This window comes from Haliaeetus albicilla, chromosome 10, assembly GCF_947461875.1.
Source record: "Haliaeetus albicilla chromosome 10, bHalAlb1.1, whole genome shotgun sequence".
In the NCBI taxonomy this organism is placed as follows: domain Eukaryota; kingdom Metazoa; phylum Chordata; class Aves; order Accipitriformes; family Accipitridae; genus Haliaeetus; species Haliaeetus albicilla.
In genome coordinates, this window is record NC_091492.1 from 43,174,455 (window position 1) to 43,201,094 (window position 26,640).

Consider the following 26,640-nt stretch of genomic DNA (forward strand, 5'->3'; position numbering starts at 1 on the left):
ATGCAGGGCGCGTTTGGAGGATATCAGAGCACGAAACTTTCTGCTGGCTGCTGTGGAAATGGTGCCAGTGGGCTACAGGAGCCAACTCAAGTGGGTCTGGTGGACTTCTGTCCTCTCTGGGCTGCTGCTTTTGATCTCCTAACCTTTTGCCTTCACTACTCCTCGGGGAAGAGACACTGCAAGCAGTCCTTACTTCTCCAGCCCCCTCCACAATCTGGCTGGTGTAGCACCCACGGGCTTCACTGGCAAAGCCCCATCCGTGGCATGGTGCAGGCACGGTCTCCTGTGACTCCCTCATTTCACAAGCCTTTGCCTTGCCACAAGCACGTTGTAAGTTTGGGGCAAGATGCATCCCTAGCTGCCACGTGATGGGATGAGGTTCCTAGGCATCTCGCGAGGAGTGGAAGGGCTCTGCGAGGCAAGGGAAGAGCTCTGGGGCTTGGATGTGCAGAAGATGGCCGTGGTCCTCCACATCTGCTGCGGCTGAATGCTTGGGGTTTCATAGGCGACAGGACTATTGGCAATTGCCCTAAATGTGAAGGGTTATGAAGTGTTGACTTCTTTTTAAATACAGGTGGTTAAAATGGTCTGAACATGTATCTGGCATGTTCTTGGAAATTCAGGCATTGGGAAGGAAGGAGAAAAAAAAGTGGCTTCCTGGTTTTGTTGCTTTTAGAGTGTGTCTGATCAGCCTGGGAATTTTTCCTCAACCAGAGAAGTTTGCAGGCCTTGAGATGGGAGGCCCAGGGGGATGAGTACTTAATCAGGTTGTCTCAATATCTGCAGCTGATGAGGTCCTGTTAATGGACGTTCAGCTAAAAAGGGCTATGAACAGTCTGAGATCTGCACAGCCTCTAACTGCTCCCTTCTTCCGGCTGCTGCCTGGCAGTGCAAACATGAGGAGGATGGGAGGAATCTTCAGGATTTTCCAGTATTTCACAAGCCAGGAATCCTCCTCCCCCCGCCTCCCTTTTTTTTTTTTTTTTTGCTAATCTGTTTTTAATTCTCCTGTTACTGTTTTCCACTTTACTTGCACGTTGGGATAGAGTTACCCAAGAAATATGCTTACCTCCTCGATTTGGTGCTGATCTTTCCCTTGTTTCCCACGTGCGTATACTGTGTTGTATATTACACTATTGCAGATGTAATCCGTGATAATCATTTATAGCAAAGGAACACAGAAAATGCTACTTACATAACATCACAAACTAAACATTACAGCAGGGAGCTCAGTGGAGACTGCAGTATATAGGCCATCTCCGCTGCTGCATCCTCGTCCTCCGGAGTGAGCGAGGGAGCTGTGCTGCTGCGTGTGCCACGTGGCTGCTCGCTCACAGCTGGCCTGGTGTCGATGGAAGAGGGTTTATCGTGCAACAGCAGTGGCTAAAGGCAAGGGAAAGACTGGAAAAATGCTCCAAGATGATCTTATAATTATAAGAAAACCCCCACAATCAGGTCTGGAGTGGTATTGGGGAAGCAGTACGCGTTAGTGTTGCAAACACGTGGTGTACAAGCGGGGTTCAGAAGTAGGATGGAAAATGATGTCCCAGCTCACGGTGGTCTCCACTGCTTCTGCAGGACATGCTCTTACACCTGCCCGACAGCACAGGTATGTCCCTGCTGCCTCTGTTGGCGTCTGCTGCTGCCCGGGGGAGCAGGAGGAAGGGGGGAGCCTGGTGCTTCGCTTTCCGAGCAGTTGCCCTGCACTTTTACGCTCTCGGCAGACCCGTGGCACGAACTGAAGCACATTTTAGGGCTCCTAAAATACAGCTGCAGGAGTTGGCGCTTAAGTAGGCTGCGTGCGGTGAGCTGTGCTCCGTGGCAGTGACAGAGCCCGCTGCCTTGTCTCAGTGCAGCTGCTTTTTGGAGCTTTTTGGACTCCTGTGTAGTCAGTGTTACAAGTGAGGCTGCACTAATAAACCCCCTGAAAATAAATAATTGAACGTGACTGTGCAGAGGAGGGAAGGGGGCGAGGGTTTTGTTAACGGCTGCCGCAGCAGGAGCGAGGCAGTGGTGGGCAGGAGCCTCTGCTCCGTGTGGGTGCTCGGAAGGAGGAGGGCTGGGATGTGCGGCACGAGGTTATCTGTTGGCATTGGGGACCTGAGATGCTGGGTGTGAACACAGCAAACTTTGGGTCTGTGAGATGTCACTGATGCTGTGATTCATAGAATTTTTTGAGTGAAAAGTTGTTTTCATGGTGATCTTAAAGGAAACCTTTGATTTTTTTTTTTCTGATTTTTTTTTTTTTCAAAGTATAGAACAAGCATTGCTGTTAGATTATAACCCACTTTATTCCCTTTTAGGCTACAAATCTGTTAATGCTGCTGTGGCTCCCGTGCAGAATGCCCTCTGCCTGCAGCTGGTGTTGGGGTGAGAGATGCTGCCTTGGTGGCTTGCAAATATTTTTCAAGTCTGCTAAAGTCTGCTGGTGCAGCTGTGCTGCGTGGAGCCGCACCAGCCGTTCCGGCCCCTTCTTTCCTCTGCAAAGCTGGCAGGGTTGTGCAAGGGGGACCTGGCACGGGTGCAGTGAAGGAAGAGGCTCTTTTTTGGCTGAGCTGATGTAGGAGGAGTTTGGTGCAAGTACACAGGGAGGAAGAATCCTTCTTGGTCCTGCATCGTGGCTGTAGGAGCTGGGAGGTTAGGTAAAATTAGGGGGCTAAAGTAGGCCATTGTAGCCATAGGGACCAGCTCTGTTCTCCCCTTGGCAAGTTGAAGAGCTAATGCTTCACCAGCAAAAATCAGAGAGGTATAAATATCTCTGGTGAGGATTGTGCTACTCCTTGAATTGATAAGTATCAAGGAAAAACGGTGACGGAACACTTTCTATTTTGCCATGTTTGTATCTACTACAAATCTGTTCTTGTTTTAAAAAGTGCTGTGTCTCTTGTTACTGTTTTATTTTCTCCTATGTCTGTCTTCTGTGTTTCTTTAAAATCTGTGTTTTTTCCTCAATTATTTATTGACCTCTCACCCTGCACTCTGGACAAATGCTACTATTTGCTGCATGTGAGTGCATGGCTTCAGTAAGTGCTATTTCCATCACTTCATGTTTTTCAGCTGCTTGTAAATAAATGTTTCCTTTGTCTAATGCTTGGTGGCTTTTTTTGTTGTTGTTGCTTCCATTTGATTTCATCACTTCCACAAATTTTTTGACAAAACAATTTATCAAGGTTGCTTGTCAAGACTGCAAAGAAAAAAAAAATATCAATAAAACCTGGGAAGCTGTGCACATGTTTTACCTTTACTCATGTTTAATTACTTCACTTGGAGAATGACAAGTAGCACTTGGTTACTTCGCCAGGGTTTGAAACAGCCTTTGAAGGGTCCCATCCTTTGCTTGCTGTGGATAAAAGTTTTGCTTTATCTGCGTGTCCAGTCTCTTTCCCTGTGTCGTTTCAAGTGTGTGAAGGAAATGAGGAGCTGTTGCCCCCGCGTTAATCCCTGTAAAGAGCTGGGCAGAGACCAGAGCACACCCTGGGAGCCAGCACTGGCTGCTCTCTGGCTTAAAAACTGATGCCACGTAAGTGCTGAAACCCAGAAAGAGCAGTGTGCGGCCGCCCACGGCTTGGGTCAAATCCTGTGCCCCATTGTGGGGGGGATTAATCGCTTGATCCCTCCGGCTTTGCTCCATATGATGTTGACTGGTTTTAAACAGTAACTGCGGAAGAACGGAGGCAGTAGCTTCAGTTTGCATTAACGTTGTTGTTTTTATCCTTTTGAATGAGGACTTGTCAGAGGCTGGTTTGAAAATCTCGGTGCAGCCGGGGTCCTCGGAGCAGTTTGGTGTCGGTAGTGGGAAGCAGAGGGCTGCTGCTGCTTCTTGTGCTACGACAGAAACTGTCAGACTGGTGCCTGCCCCTGTCAGCAGATGCATCTGCAAGAGAAACGTGTGTTAAATCTGATTCTCTTTTGCTGGGAGATCACGGTGCGACTCCTGGAGTGAGGCCACGTCCCGTGCCGTGGCCGCGGTCCAGAAGCACCAGCCCTTTCCACCTGGGGAAGCAAATCCCCCACCTCTGGTAGTGGCTTTCTGCAGCACAGGGCTTCCCTGGGAGGCTGCCAGCTCCGATGCCCTGAGCAAAGCAGGACATGAGGGCTTGCAGGCGACAGGTCTTGGCCCCTGCCCAGATCCCCCCTGCCCCGAGATCTCTTCTTGGAGCTGGGGATGCAGCTGAAGGTCCTGCTCCCTGCGGAGACAGGAGCGCTTTGAGCAGCCGCCTTCTCGCATAGCCCTGTCCTTCCCCTCGCCGCCTCCTCTCCCTTCCTCAAAGGGTGCAGGAACGAGCTGACACTGTCCCTCTTCTGTCCCCAACCCAGGTTCGGTATCTTTTTGCTCATACCTGTGTAAATTCTTGGGTTTTTTTTTTCTTTCCTGTCTTTTTCTCCTTGTGTAAACTCAAAGTAAATTTTTGCCTTGTCATTTGTGTCCTTTGTCCCTCCAGGGTGGTGTGACTGTGTCCTGAGAGTGGGATGGCAACCTGGTCTCCTTTGCCTTTGTAACTTGCATGCACGTGAGCTGTTTCGAAATAGGGTTTGTTTTAATAGAACGTGTCCATCATCTGCAAACGAAGCGAGCCAGCCCCTGGCAGCTGTGACCAAGGGGCGGGTGGCACCATGCTGCATGCAGCCATCACGTGGGGGCAAATTTGGGCGCTCCCGGTGGCTGTTCACGCTGTGGCTGGGATCCCCGCTCTGATAGACTTCAGAGCGGCTGGCATCGCAAGTATTTGGGTTTCCAGGTTGAGTCTGGTGCACGGTGCTGCCTGGAACGGGCAGAGGTGGGATGGCCTCGGGCTGCTGCAGCAGAAGCTGGCTGCCTTTCCCACTGGAAACAGGGAAGCTCCGACCTGGCCACGCTCGAGCCCTCTGCCTGGCTTGTGGGTCACTGCTTTGCTACAGAGCTGGTGTGTGGGTGGCTTTTTGTAGTTTTATCACCCTGTCCGCTTTTGGGGGAAGAATTGTCTTTAAGCAAAAGCAAAGACAAGATGTAAGGTCCAGAGCAGACTCTGGTGATGGGCTGGGATGCAGCAGTGGCCGATGCACGTCTCATTCCCAAACACTTGGCCCAGCACTCAGAAACCCTGGAGTGTGAGCAAAAAGCTCCCAGGATTTCTTCTGGTCTGCAGTGCCCCTCTTGGCCAAACCCTGGCTGCCACCAGCCCTCCACCCTTCCAGCAATGGGGCTGAGACTGTGCAGGCAAGATGCTTTCTGCCTTAAAAGAAGCTTTCAGGAGCTGTTGAGCTCTGACTGGGAATAGCCTGGCTGGATGTAGGTGTATCCCTGCCTCACAGGGGCTGGGAGCACTTTTGCTGACCCAAAGCTTTGGCTGGGCAGTGGGATATACCACCAGACCTAAGTAGTGCCTGGGGCAAGCAGTGCTGTTTCTTCTGCTGGGGCTTCTTTGGGTCCCTTTAGCCATGTTTTAGGTGTGGTGAAAGCACGGTCTGGGACCTCAAGACTTAGCTTAAGTGTGCAATCTGCTTTATTCCTTTAGCCAGTCTCACTTTACAGTTAGCAACTGCAAAGTGCTGGTGTGGGGAGTTGCTCTGTTATGGGTTCAACCAGCTGTTCAGCTCCTAAATTTCCTCTTGTGTTCAACAAGCAGACAACTCAGTCACCGAAACACCTGGATGTGTGTGAACAGCTATACCTCCGTGTAGGTTGTATCGGAGAAGCTCGCGTCTTTGCTGGCCTTGGTAAGCCATCCTTGTGCTGATCCTGCCGTTTGGCTTGTCTTTTGGAGAACGGGTGCAGTAAAACAGCCGGCAAGTCTCAGCTTGTGACCAAGGGCGAGTTTCTCCTTGGCTTTTGCCAGGAGTGCCGTGTATATTTCCTGCGATCTTAAAAATTCCCATTCCTGCATGGGTGGCAGAAGTGGGAGGGATGATCTGTGTCATTACTTCTCTGCTGTGCTTGCATTAGCTTGATTTGTCATTTTGGTAACTTATAACTGGAGTTGGGATGGAAGTCAATGCAGATAGTCCCTTGTTACTGACCACTAGTGGTGGATTGCTAATTTTGATGCTCTGCCTGGGTCGAATTTTAACTTGCTGTTGCACCTCCAGGTCTGCATGGTTGATGTCCGTGACCTACAGCAGCTTGCTTATGAACCTGGAGCCATGTAAGGTTGGGACCAGCATTTTGCTGAGTTCAGTGTATCCTGAACGTGAGGATGCTACAAATGAGCTGCGTGCTCGTTTAGAGTTGACACAGATGGGGAGGGAGCCTGCATCTGTAATGAGAAGCAAAGTAAATGGCCAATAACTCACGCTGAAGGCAGCGGGGAGCCCGTCGACAGGCTGCTGGGCTGCACAGGCCACCCCTTGGCCCCGGCAATTCGTGGCACTTGTCTGGTAAAGAGCAAGCTGACTGTCAAGTGAGGACATCTGGTCAGATCCTGACTTCTGACCCTTGTTGCCACCCGATAAGGCCTCTGCAGGGATTTCCCGGAGCTGCCGCTGGCATTCCGCTGCAGCACATAATGACTGGGTCACACTGGGGAATGGTGGCAGAGGAGGCAGAACTGCTCTGGGAAGGGAAAACAGGCAGCTGGCGTGGCTTTGCCTCCTCCTGCCCTTTGAAAACATATGTTACTTAAATTTTTAAGCCAAGCAAGTTTCACCTCTAAGTAGTTTTTAATACAGTTTTTAGTAATGTAACAGGGATTTTTCATATTGTTGGGAGGACCAAGGGGGAGCGTTTCCAGCTCATGTAATCATTTCAGTGTATTTTGGTGTTATTTTTAGGCATTTAAAATTCCCAAGTGATTTTTTTTTTTTAAACTAGCATGGAAAAAGCCTGTTGGAGGAAAATCAGTTTTGAACTCTGAGAATAATAACAATTCTTACTGATTAGAAATGAGTCATTAGATGAAACCTGATCCCTTCAAAAAGTCTGAAGGCATCTCTTTGGTGGCTGGTTCAGGGCAGCAGTGTAGATGGCAGAGCTGTTTTACACTAAGGATTGAACAGCTGGAAAGAAACCCTTCTGGTGTGTGGTTTGTGTCTAATGAAGCAAATCAGCTTCTGCTCCCCACCCACAGAATGGAGAATTGGATTTGAGCTTGAGGTGGGAGGTATGAATAGCCCATGCCACCCTCGCAGGGCATGGTGAGTCCCTCTGTGGTTCTTCCTGTGGCTAAATAAATTAATTTGTATTTTTTCAGGCTGGATGTAATGGTTTTGTTTGTTATTCAGAGGTCAGTGAATTGGTGGGACTCACAGCTTGGTGGGACTGACAGCATCGGTGTACCTGGAGAGCCGTATGTGGCTTCCCATCCCTGTGGGATATCTGATGTCCCTCGGGACAAGGTGAAGGGGATATGTGAGTGCACTATTGTAATTTAGGACCCTGCAGAGTGTTTCATCCAGCGCTGCCAAACGGTTTGTCACCCCTCAGCTCAACCCCAGGGGAATGAGAAACTCCACAGAAACAACATTTACTTGCGCCTGGTTTTCTTAAAGCACCTACGGAGGGCTGTGGCGGTACTTTTATTCCTGAGCATCACCTTGCTCTCTGTTGCCGTAGCTCAGGGATGCTGCGATTCACCGGTGGTTGTTGGTTCACTCCATGCTCCGAGGCGATGCAGCGGGAACAGGTTGCCCTCTCCTGGCACGCTCCTTCCACGAAGCCCTGGTGCTGGGTAGGATTTGCCGTCAGGCTCCCCAGCTCTTGCATAAGGGATATCCCTGCAGAGAGCTCAGCGTCGAAGATATTTGATTGCCTATACTTGATTTTGCAACTGGCCTTTAAAGGATGACTTACAAGAGAAGAGTTTAGCAGCCGGACCCTACTCGAATGTTCTCCAATGGGGCAGGAGGGTCAGCTCTTCTGGTGGGGAAGGAGCTGCTACTCCTCTCCCCAGCATTTCAGTTCTTTCCCTGGGCCCAGGCACGCTTCAGGCTGCTCACAGCACACAGTGCCCCCAAAACATCCGCCGCACCGAGAAACCGGGGTGGAAACAGCTCATCTGACCGGCCTGTGCTGGCATCTTGCGGTGCTTTGTGCTCTTGCAGCGCCTCGTCTCCTCCTGGCGCTGAAATCCGCTTTGACGCCAACAGATGCTCCTTTGGGGCATTTCCCTGGATCCAGCCTGGGAAATTTATAATTCGTGTTGAGTTCAGCAGTCTTTAACTTAAAATTGTCACGGTAGGCAGTGAAGATCAACTTCAAGAGGATTTAATGCCACTTTTATGCTGCTCAGCTTTTTATCTTATTTCAGGAAAATCCTTCTTGCATAGTAACTTGTAGCCTGCTCCGTCGGCACGAGGTGGGATGTGTGGCGGGGAGGATGCTGCTGCCGGGAGGCAGCGGGGGGGTGTCTGCTGGGGGTCTCAGCCCCGCTGGGCTGAGCACATCGTGTCCCCCACCCCTTGGGAAGGGTCTGGGATCCCCCCTGGTTGGGGAGCAGCTGGAATTGGGGCTTTAGCCAAGCGGATTGTGGAGCGACCCTGGAGGTGGGATGGCTCAGAAGTGCTGGGGGCTTTGCAGCCCGAGGAGCGCTGGCGTATGGTGCGGGAGGGCGCAGGCAGAGCAGCGAGCCGGCTCTCCCTGTCCGCGTGGCAGGAAAGCCTGAGGATGGAGCAGGCGATGGGGCGGCCGTGGGGCTGGGTAGGTTGCCTGGGAGCTTTGCAGGATGCTGAGCCCTTTGCAGGTGGCTTCAGTCCTGCGGGGAGAGAAGAGGCACGAAGCCACATGGGAGCTGAGTTTAGGTGGCACCTCTGGAGGTCATGCGGTCTGAGGAAAGGCTTTATCTGCAATTAGAAATTCCAGCAGCTTCATTTGCATAGTTCTGATTGCAAGTCGCTTCTCTTTATAGCTGCAGTCCGTAACTCTTCTTTCCCTGCCTCTTTGCCAAGTGCAGTTGGCATTGAGGTGCTGTGCATCAGCCGGCAGCGCCAGGCTCTGTGCTCTGCAGGGGTTTGCGGCGTTGACACAAGCCAAAATGTCTCGCCCGGGGTGCACCGTGTGTCCACCACCGGAGGATGGCAGGAGGTGGCAGCCGGCTCTGGGGCTGTGTCCTCTCCCTGGTCGTGGTATTGCCTGATGGCAAACAGACAACAGCGGGGCAAAAACCCAGCACAGCTTAATGGTGGGGAAGGGAGATGGGACCGGTGTCCCCAGGGACGTGCGGGGACCCCGACGTGTGTACTCTGTGTTTGAATAAACACATGGCAGGAGTCTCTGCTTCCATGGATGCTGGTAGCTGCCTCCTGGCGAATGAGCCAGGGAGGGCAGATGGTAGTTGCAGGGTTGATGCTGATCCTGTCTCCTTACTTGAGGTGTTTGATTTTTTCAAAATGAGTATTTCTTGTGGGTAGCCTCATGGTAGGTAATAGCCTGTGTTATATTTCAAATATAAACTCCCGAAGTGAGCGTGATCGTGGGATGTCAGCTCGGCCTGTGAATTCATGTGCCAGTGGGAAGGGAATGGCCACAGCGCTGAGCCGAGCCAGGAATATCTGCTGTCGGGGAGAGCCATGGCTCTCATCTTGCCTAGGGAAGGAAGCTCCATGTGTCCTTACATGGCCGATTTCATTAGTCCGGATGGTGTGTGGGTCATGGGAGGAGATCAACTGCATCTGCCTGATAAAGTTCACCAAAGGGAACAGTGAAATAATGAATTGTTTTTATTCTGGGGACAGTTAAAGGTGTCTGGCTTATAAGCAGTACTGAAGCAAGCAGCAGGTATGGCTTCCTTAGCTTTTCTTTTCAAGTTTTTTGCAAGTGCTTCCCAACTTGCTGCTTTTGTTTTCTGCCATCAACTTTAAAAGGTCTGAAAAAGCCTTTGGGGGAACCAGGGCAGAGTCAGGCTTACGGGAACCCCCTGCCTGGGCTGCCGAGGAGGAAGACGGGTGACCTGCCCAAAGTGTCTTGCAGAGAACCTGTCAGAAGGAAGGGTTTCTTTGCCGTGCTGATGGTTCCTCTGCTAAACACCACGGTCGCTGCTAGCTTCTTGTAAGGATTCTTTTCCCTTCTAACATCCCAGGTAAATATTAGTATTTTGGGATGGGCACCAGAGAAACTCCCAGGGTCTTCAGCCAGAGCATGTTTTGCTGCAGTCGTGGTGGGTCTAATTAACAGATCGATCTGTTAATTAAAGTGATCAGGACAAATATGCTGTGAGATGTTCCTGCCAGAAACCCCTTGTTAAGGATCAACGTTTCTCCAATTAAGAGGAGGTGAAGCCGCGTGCGCTGTGAACGAAGGTGTTGCAGCCTGCGCACGCTGCCGAGGCGTTGGTGCCCTTACGTTCCTCCTTGGGGCACTTCACAGACTTCCACGGAGGCAAGACACAATCTATTTCTCCTGTCACTGAAATACAGCTGTTGCAAATGTTATAAGAGCATTCAGCTGCAGTTTAGGGTGAAGCGAGAAAGAAATACGAAATTAAACTACAAGGGATTTTACAGAAGGAGGTTGACGGGGTTTAAGGGGGACAGCGGCAGTAATAGCACTTACAAAAAGCACTTTGCAGTTGTGATCATAAAGGTTTGAGTAGATATCTTTTTGTAGCAGTGGAAGTAGATGCTCCCAATGTACCTAGGATTTTCAGGAGCACTTTGGGAATGGGTGGGACGCATGTTCCTGAAGCCTGTTGTCTGGACCCCTCCCTGATTTTTCTGCCACGTCTATGTCGATTTGAGTTTTTCTCCAGCAATTTTATAATCACACAGAGCAAGGATGTGGACAGACTAGGTGGAGAAGGGGTGGAGGGAGGTGAGCAGTGCAGTGGGGGTCCCTTGGCTGTGCCTAGGACCCAGCGGGGATGCTGAGCTGCCGGTTTCTGTGACTTCTGGTTACCTGTGGAGCCCTTGCAGACCCAAACAGGGGCAGCCGATCCCTGTTGGAGCAGCGCAGCCTCAGTGGTGTTGCACTGGATCCACATCTTCTACGCTGCTGGCCTTTGAAAAAAAGGGAGAACATCCTCTGGGTGCGAAGCAAAGCCTATGTCTGATCTTCTATGTCTAGGTAAGGTGACAGATCTGGTGATTTATGAGTGTTTTCCCCACCGAAGGGGGTGTTGTAGTGAAAGGAGGTGGTGACCTGCAACCCCTGAAGTCCCTGCAGGTCTCTTTTCCCCTCCCTGGGGAAGGGAACTCTGCCTGACCCACCCCGGGGTCCCTGGGAGCACTTTCCCAGTGGCTCACCAGCCTGTCCAGTAGGACCCCTGTCCTGGGATGAGTGTGAAGCGATTTGAGCACTGGACCCGGCTTCAGCCTTCCCCAGGAGGCTGTGCTGGAGGTGAGCCCTGTGTGCTGTGGGACAAGTGCTGAGACACAAAGCTAGCCTGGGGCGCAGAGGCTTCGCCGAAGGCAAATGCAGCACTGAAGCCTGCCTTTTTCCGTGTAAAATGACTTCTTACGGTGCTGTAATACCGTTACATTGGCGGGGTGCTGTTCATGGAGATGAATAACGGTGGTTTTTGACCTCAGTTATTAGATTTGTAGCTTCAACTAAAAATTCAGCTTTAAGGAGTCTTGCCAATTTTAAACTAATCTCTTCAGGGAGAAGCTCTCCCTCTGGCAGTAACCCATTCACTAGAAACTTAAATATTCATTTACAGCTAAAGCTGGACCAGTTGTTAAGGGAAAACAAGGAGGAATGAAAGCATGACAGGGTGATAAAAATCCAATTTATGATTCTCTCCCGAATGTACCAATAGGAGCTTAAAATGCTGACAAAGCCTTCCCGAGGGAAGTGGCAGGTGTTATATTTAGCAGCAGGGGAGCACAGCGGTGACTTGGCACACTGGGCGTTGGTAATCACTTGCCTTCTGACACGGGTGAGGATGGAAAGGCTGCGCAAAGAGCCCTCTGACGCAAGCAGCAGCAGTGAGGCAGAGAAGAGAAGGACCTGATGGCGTGAGATGCTGACACTGATTTTGGAGAGGATGGAGGGGATAGAAAAGCTGTTAAGACTATCTAAATAGGCTCCTCAGTGCTGCAGGAGGAGGTTTCCCAGCCATGGGGGTAGGTTTATCGTCCTCCTTTGCGAAGAGCGCTGGGTGTTGTTGGTTATTCTCTTGGGCACAACTGGTTGTGCTGCTGCCGAGATTCAGAGCTGTTAACCTGCAGCCAGGCTGTCTGCCAGTCAGTGACCACAGCCATCGGGCAGTCGTTTCTTCTTCCCAGAAATGGTGCAGGTTGTACTTTTATTTCTGGCAGATACTGGCAGGATTTTCCCCCCGGATGAGTACAGCTTATTCCCGTGGAGGGTGAGGTGGAGCAGGCAATCCTGCCAGTCCTAGGGGCATGTTTGCCACAGGGCACCCAGTTATCTGGATGCTACATGGGGAGGATTGGAAGAGGTCTCCTGCCTAAATCTAATTGCAGACCGCAGGGAATCATAGACTCTGTGGAGAGCAGCTGGATATTTTATCTCTGTTTACGTGTGACTGGCTCTGAAACTGGATGGTATTGTTTGTAATTCTTGGGACTCTGCAGAACCCGGGGGTTTCATTTTCCGTGGTGCTGTGTCTGCCTGAGCTAGTTCCCAGCTAAGCCACCTCTCTTCTCCTTTTCCCTTTTGTAGCTCTTTCATTTTAAGTCAGCTCAGGACGTGGCTTCTTCCCTCCCTGCCTGCACTGCATGAACTTGGGGAGCCTTGACCCAGAGAAGCATTTTCCTGCCCCGTTTCACTGCTTAGCATCTTGTTAGTAAGCAGCCCAAACAAAAGATGCTGGAGGATTAATGTCTTGCTTTAAAAAAGGAAGGGGGGGCAAAAAAGTCTATTTGCCCTTCTGCCTCTGCTCTCCAGCACCCAGCTGCAGGACAGATGTGCTCCGCGATGAACCGACTTCTTCTGCGAGAGCGAGGTGGTCCAGCGTGTCCGGATGGTCCAGCAGGACATGGCTGAGCCCGGCGGTCTCTTGGAATTGTCTGCAGGCATTTCCTCACTGATGCCTTGGGGCGTTCGTGGGAAGATGGGGAAGGGCTCCAGGGTCCCAGTCCACATGGAGGGCTTACAGGCAAGACTATGTGTAACGCTGGGGGTTGTGAGAAGCTTTGTTTAAGCCAAGAGGCCTGTAGCTTCCACTGAGGCTGTTGTCATTCCTCATTTTTGCAACAGTGCTGGATTAGGCAGCCTCTGCCTCATCTGGGAGCCCTCGTGCCTGTCGTCTCGGCACGGCCAGGCGTGACAGTGCAGCGTGACGATGGGAGCTGCCCGTGGCCCTCGTACCTGCTCTCTCAGGCAGCACCAGCCCGTTTTCTCTTCAGGCCCCTTGCAGCAAAGTCCCCGTTGGAAATGGGCTGGGTAAAAGTGGCATTGGGGCATTTAATTTCCATAGTTTGGTGACTCCCAGTCCCATCTGCTCTGCGTGCTCCTTATTGTGCCTGTACTAGTGCAGTTCTCCTGTGGTGATGCTTGTGTCGTGGTGGTGATGCTGGTGATGACTTGGAAGCGGGCTCAGCTACCCCCTAAAACTTCCATCTCACTTCCAAGTGAGGCTTCAGGTGTCCCCTGATTTGGGCCAGGATCTTGGCTTTTACTTTATAGTCACTAGGGAGAAAAGGCATTGCCAGAGGTGATGGAGGAGACTCCTTCCATCCTCCTCCAGAGGATGGAAGGAGTGTCCCAGTGGAGGTCCCTGGCTTTCCTAGCTGTAGAGGGACTGTATTGTGGCTGGTTCATGCTTTAAACATCTTGCTTTCCAATGCTTGAAGCAGGGCTGGTAGATCCCATCCTTTGTCTGTTTTCAGTGGGTCTGGCTGGGCTCTGTGCAGACTGTACGGAGCCGCTGGTAAGGAGGAATATCATCTTGGACGGACCTGTTCAAACCACTGGCTGCTAATCGGTTGCTATCTCTGGTTAGTACCAGTTAGCAGTTAAGTGTTGATACCTAAAACTGAGTTTAGCCAATAGTTTGTATTTTGTTGAAGTCACAGGTAAAGTCAGTTCTTTCTAGAGCTGAGTAATAAAATTCCTGTTGTGGTACAGCAGCTGTTTCTGATGGACACAGGGTTGAGAAGGTGGAGAACTGAAGTCTCCACCTGAGTAGATGGCACAGTCGGATGTGGCAGCAGAGCCAGAAAGGCCCTACTGATGGTTTTTGACAGGCAGTTGAGAAACCTGCAGACTAACTGTGTCAAGAAAGTGACTAAAAGAAATTAATCAAACAGCAACAGGAAAAAATGGATGTCTACCTTTTTATTCCACCTCATGTTGAGAAAGTCCCTTTCATTTTGAAAAAGGTTTTTTTTTGTTTGCTTGTTTTTTTTTCCACTGCTAGAAATTCAGGTCCCCTCAAAGGTCGTGGATTGGAAACATAGTGGAATAATAGCATCAGCCACAAGGTTATCGATCAGAAGTGCTCACAGGAGACCCGAGATGGCAATTTGCGTGGCTGAGAGGGTTTTCTGGCCAGTCTTGGCCACTGACCAAAGTTGGTGCTGATGTTCATCATGTTATTTTTATCCAGTGTATTTATTTATATGCTTCAGCTTCCCCTGCATGTGATTTGTGTCAGTATAAAGATGCTTATCTCAGTATGCCTTATTCCCTCTACTCCTTTCTAAATCCCTGAGTGGAAGGGGAATAATCAAGACCAAGTCTTTCTGCATGAAGTGAATGGCAGTGTTTGCATGAAGGACTTTGTCTGCAAAGGTCATGGCCAGCTCCGTCCAAAATCTGCGTGTGGACTGTTCTAGCATGGACCAGAGGCTACTGTGTTGTCCATCCTGGGCTACTGTTTGCATGTCTTTTAGGATGTGGGGATGAGAAGTTACCCTCTTTAGAGCACGTCAGAGAAGGGTTATTTCAATCAGTTCATTTGACGTCTTTTTTCCCCACTTCCTAATGGCACACAAGTCATTGCAAATGTTCCTGCACTGTTTTTAACATACATAATGTATTTTCTTTGTGAGTAATACTGGAAAAAAGGAGCTGTGGTAGTGGACCATAGCGTTGAGCTCCTGCCTAAGCCTTGTAACACCCCTTCAGGCTCTCTAGGTCCTAAAATGCCCGAACGGTTGGATATGTTGTGTTAGCTGCTGGTGTGGGCAACGGAGACTGAACCAGTCTGAAAAATGGGGAAAATGAGAAGCTGTGGGTCTTAGTAAAGCTTGATGACTTCTGATTCCTGCTTAATGAGTCATGCCGAGCACGGAGATGGGCTGTGCGACAGAGGAGAGTGGTCCAAGAGCAAAGACACTGCTCTGCTGAGTGAGCAGCGTGGCGCGGGGTGGTGGTGGGACCTCGGCGCGGCGGTGAGGTCTTGGCATGGTGGGACCTCGGCACGGCGCGGCGGTGAGGTCTTGGCATGGTGGGACCTCGGCACGGCGTGGGGCTGCCCCGTCGCGTGTCATGCTTGTGCTGCTCCTGACCGCCCCGGCGGGTCTCGGGAAAGCCTCTCCGTGTTGTAACTTTGAAGTGCAACGCACTATGTGGCAGCTGTGAGACAATTTTTTTGTTCTTGCTTGTACCGTTGCTTGGCGAAGCAGCTTAGCTTGGGGCAGGAGGGTGTGTAAAACCGAGGTGTTGGGGACCTGCTTTCCAGAGCTTCAGTGGTTTTGACTTTGCCTTTGCTTTTCCAGGTTCGCACCTTCCCTTTGGCATCGCTTCCCCCTGCACTTTGCACGCCTACAGCGATGCAACGCATACAAACGTGGGTAGCTATTGAAGTTGTATATGGAGTCGTTAAATAACGAAGTCAGGTTGCCGAAGGTCGAAAGCGATCGTCTCTAACGCTGCGGTCGGCTGGGGGTTGCTCCAGGTTCCGCACAGCTCGTGTGGTCCTGGGGGATGCTGCGGTCCTGGCTGAGCGCGCACCTGTCCTGCTCCTCGGAATTTCAAGGGTTGTTGCTTTGCAGACCGTGGAAACGAATGCAACGGGGGATTGATCGTAGCGATGCTGAGCCAGGTGCAGGGGGACCAGGGGCCTTGGTGAGCTCGGTGCTGTTTTTGACGTGAGTATATTCATTTAGTTTTCTGCTCTCACACGAGCAGCAGAGAAGGGAATCAGTTCAGTGGAAAGCTTTGGAAAAGACCCAGGATTTTACCTGAAGCAGCCCCGAAACAGAAGGGTTGGAGGGCTGATACACTGCACACATCATTTCCAACCCTGCCGTGAGGCGCTGGGCTCCCACCATTGCTGCGGGGCCGAGTCACCCCGAGATAGCGAGGGGTTGGACTGTGTGGAGGGGCCACCAACCCGACCCCATGGGCACCGAGACACATCGGCTCCCGAGGGATTCCCACAGGAATCTGATGTCTGCTCCAGCCAGCAAAACCCGCCGGAGGCGGCAGCGGTGTGGCAGGTGGGCTCAGGCAGCAGTAATTTGCTTTTTGGGTTGTTTTTGGCTGTGTGGCTGCTCTGGCTTCGAAGAGCCGGTTGGAACAACAACTGGGGAGGTGCTGACTGCAGAAATCCCCCCTGCTCAGCCTTGTCCCTTAAGTCTTGATTTTTTCCAAGCATTGTTTGATATTTAATTTTAGTATTCCTGAGGCTTGACGATGCACTGCTTTGGTAAAAAATTGCAAATGAGGTAAAAAGAGATGTTGCATTGTGATGTCATTAAAAAAACTACAGGACATGTGTAGGTCTGTATTGATGAGGGGCCAGATTCCTGAAAAGAAAGGGGAAAAAAAAAAGTTGATTACTAATCTTTTATTCTGTGTTTATCTAGCTAATAGCAAGGTGTGTTTTCCTGATTTAAGAGCAAAGAGCAGTAAATGTTTGATCAAACATTCAGAGTTATAATAAACCTGGATTTTCTTGATTGCAGTTTCATGTGTGGGACATGTTGTTTAAAAGCAAAACTATGGTTTGAATGCAAACTATAATTTTTTGTTTGTTTGTTTCTCGGTGAGTGGGTGGTAGTTTGATGCTGTAGTGAAAGGTGGGGGTGATTGCTGCGTTCCCAGAGTGTCTTGCTTTTTGATGTCAAATTTAAAGTTACCGTGGAAAAAAAAAATGTTCTGACATGTTTCTAGAAGCTAGTAAATAAGCTTGTGTGCTTTTGATGGGTACTGATGTACGTGGGGCAGTGTAGCTGCACGAGATGCAGAATCCTGTAGATTTTGGAACATGTATCAAGCCAAAATACTTGAACAAGACAAATTTTGGTTAGGTTTTCACATTGTGAAGGACAAATGGCAATGTAATAGCTCAAACTTAGTGTCCTTTCTGTATCATTTCTGTGGATTTTTTGGTAGCTGTTCTTTGCACATTGGAATTCCATCTGTGGAGCTCTCTTTCTTTGCAAGTTGTTCCTGTGTCCCTTGATGGGAGCAATGCAAAGAGCGGAATCCAGCTAAACAAACAGAAATACAGACAAGTTGTGTATAAAATGCGTGTGGTGGTTTTTTTTTTTGTTTTAACAACAGTCTGTGGTGCCTCTCGAGGGATGCTGTGACCTACAGTGCCAAAGAGCAGCCTCAGTTGAGCTGTCAGTGAGCAGAACCGCCAGTGTGTTAATGAAAGATCCACGTGTTAGCTGTTTCAACTGTCTGTTTACACTAGAAAAAGGTTATTTTGATTATTCCATTTATTTCCATCTTGAGGGTGAATTGCATATTCTTCATTAAAGATTTTTGTAGCATGCAAACCCACCGCGGGATTCAGTGTAAACAAGTGGAGCCTGTGGGTGTTTTCTCTTACTCCAGTAGCACTTTTTGAGTGGAATAAAATAAATGAAGGCAGGAGCAAAATGTAAAGGAAAAGCCGATTGTTGGGCAAAGCTAATGAAAAGCCTTCAGGGATTTGTTTCTCTGGAGGCAACCTTTCTGTGCGACCTTAGATAAGTTGCGTGGTTTTGCTTCTGGGCGTCCCTGGTTTGAGATTTGCAGCCTGGGGGTGGTGAGATGGGTCTTAAACTGCTCTGGCCCTGCACATGTTGTTATCCTGGTGATACCCAGAGGTTGAAATTCTTCTCTGTTAGGGAAGAAAATACTGCCAGTAATAATCAGCTGTAATTCTGCCGTCTTTTGCTGCACAGTATGTGCACACGGCGGCGCTGGGAGGTCAGATGGAGCAGTGAGTGTGTCTTTCCCTAAATGGCATTTTGTCTGCGGGGGAGAGGTTCAGCTTTGGATTCTCTGACTCTGCTCATGAACCGATTGACCATTAAAAAAAAAAATAGGAACGTGGGGATGGGATGGGGCCGAGGGGATTTGCTCCACAGAGATGTCTGCTGAGCTGTGTGCTGCCAGGCTGGTGCTGACTTACTGCCAGTGAGTGAATGCAATGATGGAAAACTAAATACAGCAGAAGGGAATGCGGAGAGAAGATTTGAGATGTCAGTTATTGGTGTGCGAAGCTGCAGTCCTCCCTGTGCTCGTCACCAGTGAAGAAGGTACCTGTGTGCCTGTTCCTTCCAGCTGATGGCATCGGAGCCAGCGTGGTGTGGGTAGAAATGGCTTAACCAAGGGACCCTGTGGTTTGACCCTGCTACTTAGATGCTGTTTTGCTTTTCTAGAATGGAGTTATTAGCAGAAACGACCTTTCCTGGAATGGTTGTGATGCTGAGTGTGAGCTGCATCAGTGGTGCCCTCATTTGTGGGGTTCGGGTGTGTAGGGCACCCTGGCCCGATCAACCCAGAGGGAATGACAGCCGCAGAAGAACCGGAGGGGATGGGAACCGCAGCAGAAAGTTGCAGGATGCGGAGACATTGCAGCCGTATCCCGTTGTGCCCTGCTCCTGGGATTTCAAGGCTGGAGGTTCAGGCTCCGGCAGATGGAACCGGGTCCTCTGCGGATGAGCCGTAGGAAAGGGAGCAGGCAGCGGGAAGGCTCTGCGTGGCTATATGGGATGGGCGATACATCCCTGCGGCAGGGAGAAGGGGAGTGAGGGGCAGAGAGAAGAGGAATGAGTCTAAAACCCAGAGAAGCAAAGATGCCATTATGTTTTACAGGCTTTTTTCCTTTCCTTTTTACCCCTTATATAAATCTTCCATTGATGCGCAGAACAAGAGAGAAGGTATAGTGTTACCTAGTTGGCAGGATAAGGTTTAAAATGCTTAAGTGTGTTTTCCTTTGGAAAGTCTTGAGAGTTTTCTTGCCGTGTAGGCATGGTGTGAATGGCTTTTCCTGGAAGGGAGGAGAGGAACAGAAGAGGTTTGGAAATTGGTGAGTGGTCTGATATCAATAAGATGAAATGTAGTAAAGCTGGGTGCAAAGTACTGCAGAAAAAAAGTATTAGTATTGGTTTTGGCTGTTTTAAGGTAAGTATTATATTCAAGACTCATTTTTCTTCACTCTTGTGTAGGGGAATATGTGTGGGTTTTTTGGGCATTGTAGTTTAAAAAGAGAGAAGGCATCTGGAGAGACGTGAGGAACAGCCAGCAATCTAGGAAGCATGAGAGAATCACATTTTATTTTACAAAAAAAAAAAAAAAAAGGGAAGCAGATTATGAAGATGTGACAGGTGCTTTCCAATACACTGGTTTTTGCATAGGAGGAAGGTGGCTGTTTCTTCCTTGTGTCTGCAGGGGGCAGTCCCTTCAGTTTGGAGCAAGAAAATGGGTGTTGAGAATATCTCTCTGCTTACAAAATATGTGAGTCCTAGAACACGAACATCTGGAAGCAGCATTTTAAAGAAAGGGTTTTTGACAAGTTGGTGTCAGAGCTGGTATGGGTACTCTGGATGTCACCTTGGTGTTTCTCAATATCCCTTCCAGTCCTATGTCACTGCTGTAAATCTTATGGACACCTCTTGCTGTTACCTGTGCAAAATGCTTTTCTTTATAGGATTCTCCATTTCCTTGTAGTTGTATTAAGCTTTACCTATTTGTACTGTTTCTTTAGGTCCTGCATATATTCATATAGCTGGGTTTTGGTTGTGGTGGTTTGTTTTGGGTTTTGTTTTGTTTTGTTTTTCTCCTTTGTTTTGGAATATTTGGGCATTTCTGGAAAGGGTATTTCAATGCAGTATTATATTATATACTATATTATTATAGTTATTGTAATTAGTATATAATACATAGTATATTATATGGCATTTCAACGCAGGCAGAAGTCCCCAGAATTATTTTAAGGCAGTTTTGTCATGCTGCCTCCCATATGGTTTGAAGCGAGGACTTGAAATTTGGCGAGGCTCCTGTCTTTGTGTAGCATTTGTTGCTCTCAACATGCAGCTCTGCCCCGCTGTGCCCAAGAAGAGGCCTCCGACAAGGGGCTGGTTTTCTGCTTTTATATTTATTAGAAACTTTTAAAACCCGAACAGCTGACATTTCCAAGGTTTTGTTTTTCTCCGAGCCCGTTTTGTGCCTCCTGTGTGCTGGGGCAGGGCAGGTAGTACAGGCAGCTGCCTGCGCGTGGTGGATGCGGGGAGAGGAGGAGGAGGAGGAGGAGGCATCTCCTGGCCCCGATGAGAGCTGCGGAGAGGAGAGGGAAAGGGAAGGAAAGAGATGAGGATATGGAGCCTGCAGAGAGCATCCCGGGGGAAAGATCGCCTTTGGTCGGAGCCTTACGGCTGTGATCTCCCACCACACGTCCCCACTTCACGGAGCGGAGCCCCTCCTGAGCGCTGGATGAGGAAGAGGTGCTGTGGAAAACGCAGTATGTAATTTTATAAATACAGACTATAACAAAGCAGGAGGTGGGCTGAGTTTAGCACGTGTGAACCACCGAAATTTTCGGGCTTTCTGAGTGCTGGGTTTTGCAGCTTGTAGGGTTGTGCTCCTTTCGGGGCATGTAATGGCTATGAAAGTGTTTGAGAGAGACCTTGAAGTTGGTTAGACACTTAAACGAATGTATAAGTTCATAAAGTGATGCATCTCCCCATATGTGAGTGGTCTTCAGAGCTTGTGGAGATGCAGCGGATCCTTGCATGAGGCAGCCCTTCCGACCGTACACAGGGCTGCTTTCTGCAGCTAAACCAGGGAGAAGTTATTTCAACTCCTACAAATAAAGTGGTTTTGACCGGCTTTTAATGGATGAGCTGGAGTTTGAGTTGTTTTAGTACCACTAATCCTATTAGAGCTCTGGATTTTTATAATTCATCTGATGTTTTTATCGTTTGGTTTTGGAGATGGATGTGGCACAGCTATAAAGAAGCTAGAAAATTAAGGACAATGGATGCTTTCAAGATTAGCTGAATAATAATGATGACAAAAGGAAATGTCATGCTAGAGTGTATCGCCCTTGGACTTCTGGTGGGAATGTGTGTTAATGGTCACACTCAGGAACAGGAAAACAGAAAATATTTGAAGTGTCTCTACTTTGTTTTAGAATTTTATCAAACTTGGACAAAGAAGTCAGACTAAACCCAAACTACAGTCATCCTCCTAACCTTCCTGCCTAGTTTTCTTCCACACAAAGTATTTGGAAGGTAGAAGTTGCAAGGGAGGGTGTATTTTTAAAATCTGATATAGTTTTCTGGAAACAGATTGGTTTGATATTGCCTGAAGGTAGAGCTGGTGATCCGGGAGGTGGTGTGTGTCCGTGGGAATGCTGGGTGTGCCACAGGGAGATAAATTTTTTCTTTCTGGCTCCCCTCATTCATCATTTTTATCCTCGTCTTTTCCTGGCCCCTCTTGGCCAGCCCTGGGTGACCCATACCCCCCCACCCCCAGCCAAAATTTCCCACCTCTGACTTGCCTCCTGATTTTCTGTTGCTCAGCAAGAAGTAAAGTCACAATTTGAGTATTTCTCATAGAAAGCAAGCAGGAAGAAATTTCATTTTGATGTAGAGCAACACAGCAGGTAGCATTTCCCAGGTACCTTTTACTGATCCTGGGACCGAGGTAACATTTGTTTTTGAGCGGAGCGAGTTAAAGTCAGGATAAATCTGCAATCTGTTTTTAAATGGGGAGCTTTAGGACTAAGTCTCCAAGCATTTAGATGAGTAACTGCGGGTGTGACTTAAATATTGGCAGGAGGAGGTTCACGGCAGCTGGCAGAAGAGATGCAGAGCTAGTTATAATGGTTTGTGAACATTAGGCTGATCAAGAGGGTCTTAGCTTTGCTTTCTGTGATCCTTCCTTGCAGTTACTGCAACAGGAATATAGCTAAATTGTGTGCAAGCCACCACTAGATAAGGAAGTTGCTTAGAAGAGCAAAGCAAGGAGTATCTTTGTGGAAAAAGCTTCTCTCTAGTGATTTAGGCAGTCATCCAATGCATTTTACTGTGGCAAACTGGGGGAGATGACTGAGTTACGTGCCATGGGTTTGGCGAGTGGGGACACCTCGCCGGGGGCAATGCAGGGAGTTGAACCTCATGATCCTTACGGGTCCGTCCCAACTTGAGATATTCTATGATTCTATGTTTGACCAGGACCTTGTATCAACATGTTCATACACAGCAGATTATTAGCTTAGCCCTGTTTGTCCTGCGTAGCTGAGCTTCACGACCTTCGCTCCCTGCCAGAGCAAACTTCTGTGGGGCTCAGGTGGTTGTCTCCATGCCCCACTCCTCTTGCTCTTCTTACCTTCCAAACCCAAGTGGAAGGTTCTTGCAAGTCACCATTAAGCCCCCTCTTGCTGTCTGGTCTTAGCGGGCTGTGGGCTGTGCTTGAAGCCTGGGAGGCAAAACTGACCTTAAGGAGAAAAAGGCGTTGGTTGTGTTGGGTCTGGTGTCACCTACAGGGGTCTGGGTTGGAAGCTGCTCCTGAACCGATCATAAATGGTCTGATTTTCAGGGAAAAGGAGCGATTGTAGGAAATCGCAGCTCTGCTCGTCGTAGGCATACACACAAGGTTTGGGTATTTGTACGCGAAAGATGAGTATATGAGAGAGATATATGTATGTGTGTGTATGTATATCTATCTCTCTTGGTATGTATATATACATATATTGATATATAGACGTATGTGCATATTGGCTCTGATCTTAGTGTCTAAACACAGATCCTGGCTCCATCTGGTTCTTGGATCTGCTGACAGAAATGGAAGTGCTCATTTTGAGCTAAATCCTGTCAAGGCCTTCCCCTCCAATTAAAAATTGCTGTTCTTGTGTTCTTTGTATATTTCTTTATTCCCTTGAAAAACTGCTGGTTCTTACCCAAAGTATGAGTATATAAGCAAACAGGTTAATAAAATTTTTCCATGCATGTGTACGTTGCCAGCATTAGTTTTTTCTGCCTCAAATGTGTAGTGTGGTGCTAGCTTGATTTTCCAGCATTCTGGGTCCTTTTTCTACCCAGAATGCTTGAATGTAAATACTTGACAGTGGTTTCATCTCCAATTCCCCGAGCCGTGACTGTGTATTTAGCTGCATGTCATGCAGTAGCACCTTGGCTGCAGCTGCTTGTCTTACATTGAATTGTGATTTATGCTGCATTTTTCCTCCGGACTTGCTCGTTCCCCTGAGACGGGTAAAATATTAAAGGCTGGGAAAATCCAATTGTCCCACAGCGAAGGGGTGAGAAAATAGACATCAGGAGGGCATGCGGTCGTGAAACCTCAGAGGTTTTGTTATTGAGCTGTCAGGGGCACGTGAAACATAGCTGCGTGAGTAAAATGTATAATGAAGATTCTGATAAAAATAAAGAAATTCTGATATGTATTTTAAGCAAGTGTCCTAAAAATAACCTCCAGCAGCATTTAAAGGGACAAGCTTCCAAATACCATCCTCGGCCCCTCCCAAAACAGCATCTCTTTGGTTTTTGGACTGAATATCCGACAGCCTGTTCAGCATTGCTCCCGAGACAGCCCCAGCAAAACCTCCTCTTGGTAGGACCCGCTGTTGGTTTTTGGTTTTTTTTTCTTTTTTTTTTTTCCTCCCTTTTTGGCAGGATGATGCCTGTTTCTGGCAGAGATGGAGTTAAGCGTTGCTCCGTGGTGCATGCTGGTAAGAGGGTGGTTTGATGGTTGCTGCGAGCTGGGTGCCGTAGTGCTCTGCTAACAGCATGTGGCGAGAATTTATTATGCGAAATGTGGAACTGTAAGTGCAGCGATGCAGCCGTCTGGCTGACTGCTGAATAAGGACATTTTTTTTTTCTTTATTTCTTTTTTTTTTTCATCCTAAAGCTAACAGCCATGTAGCGCGTAGCCTCTGCGAGAGCGATCCCGCTGTGGGGATGAAGGGTAGGGGCTGCTGGGAGACAGGATCCATCCGTTCCTTCTGCAACGCCGGCTGTCTGAATAAATTTCACAAGGGTTAGTGGCCTTCCCGGCGTCCTCCTGCCATCACTGCCGGACGGATCCAGCCCAGCGTGCGCTCCCTCGGCATCCAGCATGGTGCCTTCCCTCGCCATGCAGATGCACTGGGGAGCGATGGAGGGGCCGCTCTAGTTAGCGAGGTGCCTTCCCAGGATGAGGAGGGTGTTTAACGCCATGCAGGAGCCCTGGAAGACGGAAAAATATGGAAAATATTCTGTGCGGGTCCGTCAGTGGCGTTTGCGTGGCGGCACGGCATCTTGCCTACAGACGGGGCTCTTGGGCATCATGTGCTACCTCCTTTCTCGGTTTGGTTTGAGATTTATAAAGCATGTGGCTCTTGCTCTTTCTGCTTTACCAGGTGTTTTAAAAAATACAGTAAATCACCCACGGTTCAGATTTACTAAGTTCAACTGCTAAGAAGGTTAAATTTTATGATAGTTTGTTCTTTTTGTGTGCTTCTAATATCAAAAAGAATTGGTTTGCTTGTAACGGGTAAATTCGTTCCTGCTTCAGTCTGTTTGGACCTGTTACTTGGTTTCAGTAAATTAGATATTTTTTTTTTAGTTATAAGCCAAATTACTTTGCTGTTGAGGCAAAATGAGAGTGCTTCTGCATTCGTACTGTAATCCACCTTGCCCATGCTTTAGTCTGACATATCGTGAGAGGCGGAGATGTTCTCCAGGAACACCTGAGTGGCGGTGAGCTATAGTTTAAGGCTGTGCACTCTAATTTCTGATCTGTTACTGGTCCCTGGGTTATTCCAGGTGTTTCCCATTGCCAGTCCCAGGAGAGCTCAGCGCTGGGTGCATAGGAGCGCTGTCCTTTATGGGGCAATTGATGCTCTGCCCAAATCCATGCTGGTTTGGGGCAGAAACCCCTGGTTTTTGAGCACTACCGAACAATTTTGGTGTGGTTTTTTTCTGGGTCAGATCCTGTGACGAAGCAGAACAGGTCTGCAGGGGGTGTAGGGGTGTCCTGCGTCTCAATTTGGACAACTTTTGTGTTGCTTCATCGATGGATGGACTAAGTGAAACCGTGCTTCTCACAGCAAAGGAAAAGGGATGATGGTGAGAAATGAGGATTTCTAGGATGCTTATAACCTTCCTTCCAGACCCCCAAGGGCTCTTCTGATCCCAGGCACTAACAACTCATTGCTTACTGTGCTTTATTTATATCGCTGTGGTGCCCACAGCGTCTGTGCCAGCTGGGAACTGGTGGCACTGGGTGATGCACACCTGGAGTTCCTTGGTGGTCAAATCCAATTGTTGCTCCTTTGATGTAGTTTGGGAAATTTAATAGTTTTAAGGAAGGAAAAGGCACAAATCCTACAGAAATTCATAAGGAATCAAGTCACTATCTCCTGCGTGGGATTCATCTCGCCTCACTCTAGGTGAGATCGTGTTGTATCCAATTTAAAAGCTGAAGCCTGATCTCTTGACCCAGAGTTGTCTTTGTCATCAGTAGGGAACCAGGCACCTCCGAGAGTTGTTTGCTTCTTCCCAAAATAGGTCATCTCCAACCCTGAGGGAAGCCTGGGGGAGGATCTGCTCAGATTTGGACTTTCCATTTCTGGCTGTCAAAGGTAGGTGAGATGAGTTATCCCATCTTCTTTAGAGACAAGCGTTTAAAGTCGCCACTTCCAAACTCTGGTCCCGTTTTATTTTTGTTAGTGTGTGGTGTGAAGCTGCCTCTGCAGAGTGGCAGATGAACATCAGCCTCTGCTTGATCTGGTCCCTGCACAGTCCACGTGGACACGCGTCTCTGTCCTGCTCTCAAGCATCACTTCACAATAAGTTATTTCATCTAAATGTAATTTCCTTCCCCCAGAAAAAGGCATAGAAAGGAGAAATGCAAATAGGTCAAATCAAAATTCAAGCAATCAGGGATTTACAGCAGGCTTCAGATGACAAAAAAAAAAAAAAGCTTTTTTATCAAATCCAGATTGTCCGCTTTCCTTTGGTTTTCTTTTTGAGCTGTTTTTCTAGCTAGGTGACGTAAGGACATGCATGTAACAGGAGTTCTGCACATGCATGCACAGCGGTTTATGTAACTAGGCTTCAGTGGAGAATAAAATGCCCCAAACCAGAATTATTCTTATAAAAAGCTGAAACCAGCTTGATTCCTTTCGTGTGAAAATTGAGGGGAAGGTGGTGAGCGGTGAGCACAGGAGAAAAGGCGATTGGGATTTCACGGAGACCTTGGTAACCACAAGGAACAAACCTAGGGAGATGTCTTCCGAGAGTGGCTGAGGTCAGATTATTTCTGGTTTGGGACTGGGAAGAAGTTAGGTGGCCTTGGCATCTTTGCAACAGGGAGTGATAGAGAGCACAAAGCCCTGTTTGTTTGTTTTTTTGTTTGTTTTGTTTTTGTTTTTGGTTTTTTTTTTTTTTCAATTTAGCAGCTTTCAGATTCAACTACTCTCAGGGTTTTCTGTAGTTCTGCCTGTGCCAGTCCCCCATCATCTCATCCAACTGTTGAAGCATCTACCTCTCGTTCTGCCTGGTGCTGGCAAAATGATTGCGGCTGCTTGCAGCCATCACGGATGTGTGCACTTCTTTTCCTGGGCATGTCGAACGTATTCATCATGGGACTCCATG

At 48.6% G+C, this 26,640-nt stretch overlaps 1 protein-coding gene across 5 annotated transcripts in view; it reads left to right on the forward strand.

Moving 5' to 3' along the window:
- The window catches only part of OSBP2 (oxysterol binding protein 2), a 124,878-nt gene that overhangs the window by 38,497 nt on the left and 59,741 nt on the right, over positions 1-26,640 (forward strand). The window contains exon 1 of one of the 5 annotated variants that reach the window (XM_069795437.1): positions 20,362-20,501. The exons of 2 other annotated variants lie outside the window; for them this stretch is intronic. In XM_069795437.1, coding sequence (XP_069651538.1) covers positions 20,474-20,501 — 28 coding nt within the window. In that variant the 5' untranslated portion in view covers positions 20,362-20,473. Of the gene's footprint in view, positions 1-20,361; positions 20,502-23,800; positions 23,826-23,946; positions 24,041-26,640 lie in introns of those variants that run through there. 2 more of the 5 variants (XM_069795439.1, XM_069795438.1) reach the window with 2 other exon arrangements.